General features: G+C 41.3%; 2 protein-coding genes across 3 annotated transcripts in view; one reads left to right on the top strand and one right to left on the bottom strand.

The window, feature by feature from the left end:
* Window positions 1-236: 236 nt before the first annotated feature.
* LOC116388959 (coagulation factor IX-like) overlaps window positions 237-13398 on the bottom strand; it is a 17163-nt gene continuing 4001 nt past the window's right edge. Inside the window, exons 1-8 of one of the 2 annotated variants that reach the window (XM_031857315.1) lie at window positions 5755-5899; window positions 4700-4869; window positions 4560-4584; window positions 4355-4468; window positions 3991-4122; window positions 2026-2441; window positions 1252-1396; window positions 237-818 (exon numbers count right to left, since the gene is read on the bottom strand). In XM_031857315.1, the coding sequence (XP_031713175.1) occupies window positions 256-818; window positions 1252-1396; window positions 2026-2441; window positions 3991-4122; window positions 4355-4468; window positions 4560-4584; window positions 4700-4869; window positions 5755-5842 (1653 nt within the window). In that variant the 5' untranslated portion in view covers window positions 5843-5899 and the 3' untranslated portion in view covers window positions 237-255. Of the gene's footprint in view, window positions 819-1251; window positions 1397-2025; window positions 2442-3990; window positions 4123-4354; window positions 4469-4559; window positions 4585-4699; window positions 4870-5754; window positions 5900-13398 lie in introns of those variants that run through there. The other variant, XM_031857314.1, reaches the window with a different exon arrangement.
* Window positions 9214-13398, top strand: part of fgf13b (fibroblast growth factor 13b) — a 17038-nt gene continuing 12853 nt past the window's right edge. The window contains exon 1 of the mRNA XM_031857317.1: window positions 9214-9468. Within this exon, the coding sequence (XP_031713177.1) occupies window positions 9420-9468 (49 nt within the window). The 5' untranslated portion in view covers window positions 9214-9419. The remainder of the gene's footprint in view (window positions 9469-13398) is intronic.

The following is a 13398-nucleotide window of genomic DNA, read 5'->3' as shown; positions in this document are numbered from 1 at the left end:
GAATAACTGAAAACACCCGCTTAAGATTCAGGTACATAAAATAACATTTTAGATTGGCATTTTAAGATTGCATTTAGTTGCAAATCACACATTGTATGAAGAGCTAAAAGCTATTAGGTTGCAATATTTCAACAGAAAAATTAAAATACTCAGATATTTTGATTACTTTTTATTAAGGAATCCAAAATAACATGATTCAGTAAAAAAACATCTTTCACTTCCTCTGTATGTTTTGTTGGCCGACAACTCCATTTGTCAGTTGATAATTCGGATCCTTGTTGTCCGAAAGATCCACGAGTAGTACCGTGCTACTCGAGTGTAGACGCCATACTTTCCCTCCAAGGCACATTCCTCCCCCCAGCTGACGATACCTGTCAGGAACCAAGTGCCGTTGGAATAAGTGGCATGCGGCCCCCCACTGTCCCCCTTGCATGAATCCTTCTGTTCACTTTGGTAGCCAGCACAGAACATAAAGCGTGTGATGTGGTGTAATGTGCTGCTCTGTTTACACACGGTGCGGTCCACGTAGGGGACCTCCAGCTTCTTAAGCGTGGTGGGCTGTCGGCCTGTTGAACTAAGCTTTCCCCAGCCGCTCACCAGAGAGCTGCTGGAGTCCCTCAATAGCTTCTCTATAAAGTCTTTGGGACCCAGGCAGATGGGACGCCGTTGGTTGGACAGTTCCACTGGAATGGCGAGCTTCAGTAGTGCGATGTCATTTTCATGCAGGGACTTCTTGGCATTATACGTGGGGTGCATATGCTGCTCTGCCACCTCATGGTTTCGCTCTGGACCCTCATCCTGGCTCACATCATGTTCACCTAGAAGCATAGATTAATGTATAAGCATTAGAATTACTCTCTGCACCAAGCAATGTGTCAGGTCTATAGCATCTTCTGAACTTAAATCTCAAACGTCAGAGCGCCACTGAATGCACCAACTACGATGAGGCCACTGCATTACCACACAATAAAAGGATAAAATGCATTGATAACTGTTAGATTATCGGTCTCAAGCAAGTGTCAAGTATGAATTATTTGTTCTTACATGAACTGTAACCAATGGCTGCTTGGAGGATAGAGAAGTTATGCTTTGGGAAATAGTCAGCATTAATTTGTACTTATTGGAATAAAATGTGCAAATAACCGACATGGTCCAAAGAAAAACATGTCCTGACATCAGTTGCAATGATTAAGACCAGTTTGTCTTTACTTTAGAGTTATGGATCATAGATTACATGTTTGTCTTTCCTACCCACTCTGACGAAGAAACTCTCTATGCCAGTACCCTCCAGCACCAGACAATGGGCAGCGGTGATGACCCATAATTCATTGAGCAGAGATCCTCCACAGAAAGGCTCTGCTCTTTGGTGGGTGTCTGAGGAAGACATCAGGGCCACCTGCACACAAACACAAATACATCCATATGTGCAAAATGGCAGAGCAACATCACAGCACAATGCTGCCTCCTTGTCCCCTTCACATTTTCTCTTCTCCATCCACCCTCTCTCCTCGCCACTGCAGTCTAATCTTTCACCTCCTTTTCCCACTTTGACTTCTGTGCCTCTTAAAAGGGAAAATACAGCAGTTTTTACTTCACTATAAAGGTTTGACGTTTAACAATGTAGCGTGATATGCAATCTTGCACAACCGGATGTCTGCTTTATTCAGCTGATATGTGGCATATAACTTTAGATCTCAAAAATCCAGAAGCAGCAAGCAAACAGCCCACTATGCTTCTCCTTCTTTTCTTTTTTTGTCCACTTTTGTGCTTTAATATCTCCAGACTTTCAAGTCGTATATTTATGCAAGATTAGATGGAGAAGCAACATACAATCCAAAACAAAGAAGTACAAAAACAACCAATCACATAATATTGTTCACCATTTGCAGGTGATGTCATAATACGTCACGTCTTCTGTAAAGAAGAAAGCGAAAAAACCACCTAACTGAATCGCATCTGTGAATATTACCCATTTGCCTTCAGCTCATCCCCATCTCTTTGTTCTGCACCCCCACACTACAGTACCTGCCAAGGTATCTCTCCAGGATTTGCATCATCGCCTCCCACAATCCTCTGATCAGTGTTCTCTTGTGCTGTGATGGTGGGGAGTGTGGGGAAGAAAGCCCAGGAAGGCAGCTGCTTCTTCTCCGTTTCAGTGGCACTGCTTGCCTCCCCACTGTTCATGAGAACCGCCGCTGGATTTACAGAGGAGCTTGAATCCGACCTCACTGATCGTTTTTTTACTGCTGAGGCCGCAGAGATGTTGGACGGGTTTGAATCATTTGTATTGAAGTCGTCGTAATCAATAAACTGTACGATATCCTCGTCATCGAAGTCATCTTCCAGGGTGTAGTTGGAATTGTCTTGTCTGTCAGAGCTGTTTGCCGGGCTTGATGACCGCGGGGTTATGGAGGACTGCACATAACCGCAGCTGAATTGTTCTGAGGAGGGAACAAAGGACAAAATGAAGAGAGAGAGATTCTAGTTTTCTCTCTTAGACATCATTTACTATTAGTGTCAGAGCAACCCTTTTGTTATTTTGTCACATGCTGAGGGTGCAGCCCTATAGCTTTAAACTATGGGCAGATTCAACTATTTCACTGTGATTTTACTTATATTATCACACGGTTGTTATGTTGATCACTCTGGATCCTGAGCAAATACAGTACCACAGTGCAGTTGCCATTTCTATGTTTCCCCTTTTGCTAGCTAGCTGACCAATTGATTTAGGTTTTTGTAATGGTTAGGTTTTTAGTAAGAATTTGGAATGTGTCAGCAGTAGGTTAGAGATGGGTGTGTTTACTAAAGATAAGGGTTTTTTGGTGGTTACGGTCAGTGTAATCACAGGTCGATTCAGTCTATGTTGAAGCAGTTGCTCCGGCATCGTTGGTTTAAAAAGCAGGTGTTCATGCTGTCAACAGAACATTATGTAAGCTATTTGACAGCTATAAACACACAGTTTATGAGCTAGTCTGTTAGAAGTGGGACGAGAAGTGAAACATGATGAGTCCAGCATTCTGTGTTATTGCCGTTTAGAAGACGGCTCGTATATCACTCTTGAGTTCTGGTTCGTATCCATCTGTGGGTGAGGAAGTTTATGTAAAGCAACTGACACCAGGTTTTCATGAAACTGGTACAATTTAGTAGCAAAATCTTTTTGTATACAATGAGGTTCCAGTGTTGTAAGATTGTTTTCATTCGTACATATGTGACATAGACAGTTACCCTTTTTGCTTTGGCATTGCACTTCATGCACATTTACGATGCTCAGGTCAAAAGTATGTACTTTTATTCAAACATTGTAGCTTAATCTCTGCTACTTTACTTCTACTCCATTATATTTCAAATTCAAATGTTGTACTTTTTACTCCTATTGCTTAAGAGCTTTAGTCTAATTCGGATTATCAATTCAACAATAAATGATGATATAGATTAAACTACACAGCAGTATATCAAGTAGTCAAAATGAGCTCCCTCTTTACCAACTGCGTCATTAGTGATGTTTACACATTAATTAATTATTGACTGACTGAATCAATAACTATAATCAATAATATAAAATCCACTATTCTGAAATGAGCCATTGTGCCTTATGAGTACTTTTACTCTTGATACTTTGAGTATATTATGATGTTACTACTTCTGTACATTTGAGTAAAATCTAGAATGCAGGACTTTTACTTTCTACTTTACTTGAACAGAGTATTTCTACACCGTGATATTGCTACTTTTCCATCATTTTTCATCATGAAATTCCTGAGCACTTCTTCCACCACTGAAAATATATATTATATGCACTCTTTGTTCAGTCTGCATTCACTGTAATGTGGGTAGTGTAGTAATTAGAGTGTAAAATAGAGCACAGCGATTAGGGATGTGGTGAGGGACACGCCATAGACACAATTTATGAACTTCTACATATACAGTAGCCTATAACCAACACCCTGAACAACCACGTTGCTGAATATATGGTTTATGATTTTTTTGTACCTGTTGGTTCACAGCTCCTCTTGTTTGGCCCGAGTTTGTAACCAGTTGCACACTTACACACGGGTCTGTCTGCCGTCATGAAACAGAAATGGGAACATCCACCGTTGTTGACAAAACACTGCTTGTTCATCTCTGGAAACAGGCGGGAAAGCAGATGGAATCTCTTTTATGTGCTTGTCTTAATCATCTTAGCCCCCACACTGTATGACTGTATCTATGTGTATATATATATATATATATATATACACACATATACACAAAACATATATACATATACCAGATCGGCCTATTGTTACCGATATCTGTATCAGTGCATTTCTAATGCATTACACTGTACGTGTGTCAGCGAAAAGAAAGAACTCACCGATTTCACAGTTCTTGCCGTTGAAGTTTTCTTGGCAGTAACAGGTATACGTGCTGATTCCGTCATCACACACACCTCCATTTTGGCAGGGGGGTGGCTGACACTGGTCACCATCTACACACAAGTATAAAACATACACACACAGGTTCAGAGGTGACGAGGGGCTGTAAAGTAACTGTGACAACTTGTCTTTCACTTGTCTTACCAATGTAGACGGACCAGAATGCCATCTGAAATAAAAACACAGACATTAATGAGAAACATGAGAGTTCAGCCACTTTATTACAGTGGGAGATTGGATTATACGTGTCTGTATGTGTGTGTGTATGTGTGTGTCTAACCCACAGTTTTGTCAATATCCTCGAACACCTCCCTGGCCTCCTCCATCGTGCAGGTTTCTTCTTTACACTCCCGCTCCAGGTTGGCTTTATGTACTTCTTCAAAAAAGCCGCTGTTGTACCTGCGGAGGCGACGCAGCACCGTGTCTGCTGTCTGCTGAGACACGAACACTGCTCCTAAAAAGGTAACAGAAGACAAAGAAGGAAATGAATGAAAACGCTCTGTTATTGTTCTCCAGTAGTAGCCCTTCAAAAGGACTTACATGGAGCTTCTTTTTTAATGTTTTCTCCGAAAATGTGTGGACATTTATTTGCGATGGATCAGAAAGTGTAAGTCCCACTGCAGCTAAAATAATGTGTATCACGTCTGTGTTCAGATTTGACAGAGTTGCGACTCTGAGAAGGAGTAGGTCTACGTTTTTACACAAATTGAAGGAATAGGGTGTTAATAAGTGTTTTAAAGAAACTTAATTGCTTCCATGTGTGACACAACCACAGCTGTAGATCCAACTGCTGAAACCAAATCGTTGGGCAAATCTACATTAACTAACTTCTTGGAGTTTTTAGAACACCAGCACGCACCTGTCCCTTTCACCCATAGATGTATTACTGTCGGAGAGAGGTCCTGTACTCGAAAAAACTAAACCAGGCTCAGGTTTGCTTTTTGGTAGGAAGACTACTTTTGTTGAGTATCAAACACTCCGAGTGGACTTACAATACGGCTTTTAAAGGTTGTGGTTTCCTTCACTGTGGAGAACAACAGCTCGAGTCATTTTAAATCATCAGTGTTTACAATGAATTCAAAAGGAATTCAGTTTTTACAGTTACAAGAAAGCATGAAAAGTGGCACAATGTATCACATCTGCTGTCCTCTATGACAAAAAGTAACAGCAAACTTTTTACAACCACGTTTCAGAACAACAAGGAACTAGATTTTTTGAGTTGCGTCTCTGAAAGTCTTGGGGTCAGAGATTAAGCCTTTAGAAATGACCTCCAGCCTCCTCCTAACCGTTCTGACCTTCTGACGCCTCCTCAATCCGTACCTGCTCCTCTGTCATTTACCTGTGTTTTCCTCTGGGATTTCAGCGGCCAGTCCGTACACCTCCAGCAGTAAGCCAGCTATAAAAGCCAGTAAACAAAGTCTGGCCATCGTGTCCAAACGCTTTTGACTATAGAACCAAAGCGTGAACTGAGTGCCATAGAGACAGATCCACCACTCCAAAGTACAGCAACACACTGTTTATTCACCTGGGAGGCCGCAGAGTATGTGTGTTTGTTCACATTTGTGTGTGTGTGAGAGAGAGAAAGAGGGAGGGTGGTCAAAAGTGTGGGAGAGATTTTGAATGTGAGTATAGCAGTAAGAGAGAGAGAGGTATAAAGAGCCAAAGTTCAAAAAGTAGATGATTTTATTTATTTTATTTTTTTCGCGTCATGTTGAAATTGAGCAACATCAAATATTGAGAAAGAAGTCCAGTTCTGGACATTGTTGTGTGTTTGTTGACATTACCAGCTGTTGATCATGTTTTCTTATAATGATGAGTCTTGACCGATAAGCAGCTTTCCTAGCTTACGTGACAAATGGGGGTAATTGGGCCCCCCCCCCCCCCCACACACACACACACTAAAGCGCATACACATCGATTCATTCAGAGGATTTGCTGTTACAGACTTATTTGGTCTGTATGAAGTAGCTGATGACTAATGTTAGCAAACTAGATAGATATTGCTGTGAAATGACATTATTGACCCAGTTCACTGACTTTTTGACTAATCTCTAGTTTGTGCTGCTTTTACACTGTGCTAGGTGTTTACCATTGTGACATAAATATCACTAATTGCAACAGTGGCTGCTGTTCGGCAAAACATTTACACACAAAGGCTCGCTTTACCCTTAAGCCAACTCTTAATCCTCAAAACAGCTTTTTAAGGAAGCGAGGACAAGGGGGCCAAAATGTCCTCACTCTTCAAAGATGTACACTCAAGTTGCTCCTCACAAAGACAGACATACAAGACACACACACACACACACACACACATACATACACACACCCACGCACACACACACGCACACACAAAGAGTAACGTGTCCAGATTTTAAACGGTATCACCGTTCGAGGAGACAAATGTTCCAGATGGGCAAATCAGCTTAAAGTCATTTTGACACAGCAGAAGAGACTGACATTATTATTCAAACTCCTCCGCTGCTGCTGCAATTTACACTCAGGCGCAAAAAACACCCAAACTCCAAGCTTGATCTTGAGTATTGAAGGCTGTTTGATTAGACTGTGAGTTACACAGGGTGTGGCTGCGGACAAATCACTGTGACTGACAGGTCAGCTGGCCTTGAGCCAGCAGCTTCTTGGCAACAGTTGCCTTGTGGTGACTTACTGGCTGAGGGTGATTTAAATGGGAGGGTGGCATGCATCAATCTTTTCATTTCTTATACAAGCGCCATTGAATGAATCCCCTTTGCAAACTTCAGATTTTCACAATGGAAAAAATTGTGTGGGAAGATAACAATTTGCAGGTTCACCGCCCATTTGGTAACAATTGTGATTAAACCACTCCGTGCTGATTAGTGTTCTGGGACCCGAGCTGTCAGTGCTGTGAACAGTGGCTCAGCAGTGGAGGAGGGGCCCGCTGATGTCAAGCATCTCACATGTAAACGGCACAGAAAGAGGCACGGCAAAGTGGGTTAAAAACCAGGAAAAGCATGCTGGTGGGAAAGCTTGTCCCCAGTGGAGCAGAATCCTATCCAGACTGTGTATCATGACTGCTTATCAAATTGAAATGATTACATCAGCATTTCTATAATCTGATTGTCTTTATTGTGAACAGGCTGTAAACTGGTGAGGAAAAAAGAATTGGAAATAAAAACAGGTAATAAAACTATTCATTATATATTCTATTCATTTTTCAGTCATTATTGTGCATCTGTATTAGTCTCATTGCTGCAGGCCACATTTGACATCTATATTTCTTGCATCTTGTATTTAATGTGTTTACGTGGCTGCTGACATGCTTTTCTTAGACGAGTTATTTATCTTTGTCTCGACACTTGAAGTATCACGGAGCAGCAATCCATTGGTCATCCATTTTTTTTTAGCTTAGTCAGCGTAAATGCAGAGATGGTGCAGTGATGAAGGCCGTGGGATCAAGTCAATAACCGCCTTTCCTTCATGTAACCCTGTCATCGATCAATAAAGAAATGTCCACGCTCCTGTTCAGTTGAATCACACAGCTGTTTTACCTGCGACCAGTTTACACTGCAGAGCAATTACTACTGGCAGGTCACAGAGCAAAACATGTAGACCCGAGGACTTCTTTTTTTTTTTTTAATCAGCTCCAGGTACACAGTTTTCACTGGGCTGAGACGTAATAGGAAAACATAATGAGGGATATTTCAGAAGAACATATTTCAGAGGCAGTTCTACTATGCTTGACACTTCATCTGTCATAATCTGAATTGGTGTTACACCGAGGAGGATTTAAAAAGATCACAGTTACCAATTTGACAACTATAACGGAGTGGAAAAATATACAAACTGTATCTAAATGTATTCATGTTCACGTTACAGGTGAGTTTCCAATGAGGGCTCTGTGTGTTTGCATTGATTCTACTGAGGAGCATTTTATTTAGATTGGGTTCTACTGATGGGAACAGGAGCGGCCGCATGTGGCACTTTTTGTTCTAATAGAGCAGCTGGTCCCAGAACCGTAATCCTCCAGAGAGGGGCTCTTACAGAGGGCCGGCTGTGCTTTGGTCTGATGGCTCATTTAGTAGCTGGGAGTAAAAAAAAAAGGCCCAAAAAAGTAAAGGGGCCTGTTATGCAAGAGTCATAAACACTTGTCATGCGAGACAATGTATATACTGTGAGTCAGAAGAGGAGAGGAGAAACGAAATGATTGTTCCAGCGGGATACTTGCAGGTTGTCATTGTCAATTTCACATTGTCACTGTTTCATTAGTGAATAACGGTGAGTGAGTAAATAAAGACATTTTGTCCTCTGACATATACAGTATAATCCCATTTTAACCTCAAATTACACAATTCCCAATAATAAGCATGACGCCGTCTTATATTCAGTAAATGTTGAAAGGGACTTCAGATAAAAGAAACACACTGACACACTGGGGAAGCAGCGTTTCTCCGGCAAGATAAGTGTATCCCACTTCTGCCTCGGTAAAAAAAAAAGACATTTTCTAACACAAAATTGATTAAATGATCAATGAACTGACTCATTTGCATCGCGTTACTGCTGAGTTTGCAGGTTGCTCTGCATTAATCGGTTAAAAAGCCATTAGCTTAAAGCCCTTAAAGGGAGCTTGATTAGTGCCTGTAATTGTTTAAATAGTTCCTATAGGATATCTGATTGTATTGCCTTGGTTGTGTGCGTACGTGTGACATCTTTCTTTGTCTCTATATGTGCGCGTGCGAGTGCAGTTTTTGCGCGCGCACGTTTGGTAGCGCTCCTGCTGGTGTTTGGTGGCTTGTAAAGACGCGGTGGGTCCTGAAACTGAGTCGGGCTGACGAGCGAGAGAGAGAAGCAGAGAGGAGCAGTGCGAGTTGGACTGTCAGTGGCGTGTGTGTGTGTGTGTGTGTGTGTGTGTGTGTGTGTGTGTGTGTGGAAAGAAATCTGACGAGGATGAAAAAGTAAAACCCGCGACCTCGCATCTCTCACCTGAAGTTTGATTCAAGAACCAGCAGCAGCGGCGCGCGGTTCTCCATGAGCGGAAAAACGAAAAGCAAAGAGGATAAAGACCATGCCTCCAAAGGTGAGTGATGACGAACCCGGATCAGATAGTCAGGATCAGATAGTCAGGATCAGGGATGAAATCATGGGCGTTTTTTTTCTGTCTTTATTGTGAGGACAAAAGAGGGAATATCTGGTTTTGTGATGGTGCTGAGATCAGCAAACTGGCTACTTATTCCCATCGTCCACTCAAACCAGAAAACATAAGAGGGACAAGAAATGTCGTTGGACACATGTTTCAAAAGGCTATAAAAAAATCTCCAGAAAATCTAATTGTGTTTATAAATTATGTTGATGTAAGCACATTGAAAACTGTTTTCTCTTACTGCTTTCTTGCAAAAAGAGGAGGAGACAATAAACCATGGTGCTCAAGATGAAACATACAGCATGCATATATTATAAAATCGCTGACATCGGCTATTCCCCGCTAAAAGGGTTGCTGGGTCTCAGATGTAATTTCAGCAGCGCGCACAATGATTCATTTCCTCCCCTGTGGACAGCAATACACAATACACGCGCGATTCACCGCAATGGTAACCGGCATACTATCATTGCCATGGAGACATAAAAAGGGAGTTGCCCGTGTAACCGATGCACGAGACCCGCTCATTCACAAAAACAAGAAAGCAGGAAGATGGAGCGTGCAGGGATTTTCGTCATAATGTAGCTTAAAAGCCCAATCAATCAATTAGGCTATTAAGAATATTCTTTATTATTCTTTAAACAATATTTATATGCTTTTATCAAAAATCTAAAATCGTAATTGATGTTCTGTCTTTCCAATATTCTCTATTAGTTTATTCAGTAAACCATGTCTTCTGCCCTTTTCATGTACTTTGCGAGGTTCACAGTGCATGCAGCGAGCTAAACACACTTATGATAAAGTTTGAAGTCAACAGATGGTCTCGACTGAAAAATGTGAAAACCTTGAAAATGAAATGATGCTATTTTGTGAGACCACATGATCAGTCAATCGACATCCATATTGTTGTGTGACGTGTGAGAACAGAATTGTGACATTAAGTTCAGAGTTAATCTATTAGATCACGTGGAGCAAAGGTCATTTTATTGGTTAGCTTGTTTTTATCGCCATCTGAATTTGGTAGAAATCCAAACAGCCGCAGGTAAAAAAAAAAAAATCTGCACTGAAATCGATGTGCAACTCATTCACACAAATGATTTGCATTTGGTCTGAAAATACTTTAATTGTGGTTTTCTAATGAGCTCTTCACTGCCAACTGAGGCCGGAGGGAGGAAAACATCCACTGGTCCTTGACGGGTGGTGACAGATGCAGTGGACGCTTTTCCCCTAATAGCCACAAGGGGCCACAATAAGCCCATTCCGCACTTCAAACATCGTATCCTCCTAAAGTCAGCGACGCGTGTGAATTACCGCTAGTTGAATGCGTAAGGTCTTTTTAAAATAAACTTCAGTTTTTACAGAAAAAAAACAGGTTCAGGCAACAAAACTTCTCGGTTCGGTTTTGGAAAAAATCGTGAAATACTGAGTTAAGTTTAGGCAACAAAACAAATTAGTTAAGTTTAGGAAAAGTTCGTCGTTTGGGTTAAAATAACTACGGGACTGCCGTTACTGGAGTACACAAGTTATATGACTAATAAATCAACGTTGACTTCTCGTTTCACACGGGGAACGGACAGCGGCCTCCTGGCTGAACGATGAGATCGTTAATTAATTGGACCCATCCACCCGCCCGCCCAGAACAAACGAGCATCTCACAGCTGCGTCCTTGTTTCTAGTGCCAAATGGGGCTAGCTTATCACAGAAAAACTAAGATAACAAATTACGAATGAACACAAACATTGTCTCGGTCGCAGACCTGAGAAAAGGCGCGATGTAACAATGTCAATTAAACTCCAGCCGCTATGGTACTGTGCCATTAGGGGTTGCTATAGCAACAGAGTGTTGAACTGAAACGAACGACGGCTGACAGAATAGTAATAAACCTCATTTATGGTAGCTTTAACTCATAAAGCATCTTTGAAGGATACAAAGCAAACACACCAATAAAAAGAAAAAAAAGCGATAAAAGCAAGCCAATAAGTAGGAAGGGTGCTTTAAAAGATGACATATCCACTGAGAGACCAGCACCACGATAACCTCTGCACACTGGAATGGATTCCAATACTACAGTCCCATAATAAATTCTGCCCGTGTGACACTCAACGTTGTGGAACCAAATATGAGACCTTCCAGTATGCCACCCAGCGCTACCTCACCACATACCATAGCAGTCTCAATAAAACTGAACATCTTAAGTAAAGCAGTGTTTGATGAAGCGCTAGTGCGTTTCATGCATCACAGCACATGAACAGTAAGCAACAGAGGTAACAGAGTCAAAAGACAGCAGCAATGTTCACTCTTATCACAGAAACACATCATGTCCGATGTACTTTACCCCTAAAATATCTTCATCAATAACCCACTCCACCTCGGGTGGACGGACATGCAGCATTATATGTCACCTTGTACTGTTCTTTATATAATAATAGTGGCGTTAAGGATTAAGTTTGGGTAGAACAAGAACTCATTAACATCTTGTTCTTAAAGAGATTAGGCTTATAAATGTGGATTAATGTGCGTGTGCGTTTGTGTGTGTGTGTGTGTGTGTGTGTGTGTGTGTGTGTGTGTGTGTGAGAGTGAGTGTGGACTCCCAAATAGGCAGCAGGAGAGGATTCATAGACACTATTGTTAATTAACCCAGATTGTGACCCAGCAATATGGCAGCGGAGGTCAACATTGCACTGCAATTAAGGCCCATCCAAGACATCACTGAACCACACCTGACTGTGATGTAGTGATGTCTGCACGTAGTCATAATGCACTACAAGCACATAACGAGAACAATACTTGTAATGTACCAGCTTTGGTGATACCCCGACAGCATCATGAGGTCAAAGTTTCAATTTGTTTTTGGTTACTTTTGGTTATGACCAATTACCAGCAAAAGCAATGGCATCCTCATCAGCCTCAACTGTTCTTTGTGTTTAGTGCTAATTAGTAAATGTTAGTAAACTAGAGTAAGATGTTGAGCATGCTCAACGTTATACCTGCTAAACATCAGCATGTTACAATTGCGAGCTAGAATGCTGATCTTTGCATTTAGCTCAAAGCACTATTGTTGCTATAATGCAGCCTAAAAGAGCCACTAATGAGGCTATATGATCTTAGATTTGTTTTTAATTATTACATGATTAATCATATCACAATCATGACTCAGTTTTGTTTTAAAATTCTATTTAGATCCTGAAAAGATTACATTTTCCATTATATCATTACAGCAGGGACAACTTTCATATCACCTTCATGCCCACAATTAACGTTATCGCCTCAAAAATAGTTTCATTGGTTGATTTCTTAATCACGAGGAGAGCAAAATGGCTCTTTGTGGCTACTGTGCTATAATTTGGGAGTACAATGTGCGATGCCATGAAAACAGAGCATTTAATGGCATCTATGTTATCCCTTAGTTGAAGCGCCACCATTTGTGCTGCCTTTATGCTACGGTAGATGAGGGGCCGTCATAAACTGGGGCTGGCAATTTGAAGAGTTTGGATAAAAATAGAAATGTGATGTGATGAAGCTCCCAATGCAACAGAACGTGTTCTCCATAGTTTGGCCATTAGTCAGCCGAAGCCTGATCAACTTTTTAAAATGCCCATCCTTTTTTCTATTCTTTACTATAATATCAAATATATATGTGTGGCAGTAAAACAAGCGCGTTATTATTATTAAAGGAAGAGATAGTAGTCACAGTAGTACGGCAGCGATCAGGCCCTTTAATGAGATAGCACCATTACATTCAGATATCAGGGGTTGCAGACTGTGTGGTGCACATGAGAGTAAGGAAGATAAACAGATTTTATTCTGGGGCTCCCCCCCTTTTACACACACACACACACACACACACACACACACACACACACACACACA

This window comes from Anarrhichthys ocellatus, unplaced genomic scaffold (genome assembly GCF_004355925.1).
Source record: "Anarrhichthys ocellatus isolate YVR2014 unplaced genomic scaffold, GSC_Weel_1.0 scaffold18, whole genome shotgun sequence".
NCBI lineage: Eukaryota > Metazoa > Chordata > Actinopteri > Perciformes > Anarhichadidae > Anarrhichthys > Anarrhichthys ocellatus.
This window is presented reverse-complemented; position numbering and strand designations above follow the sequence as displayed.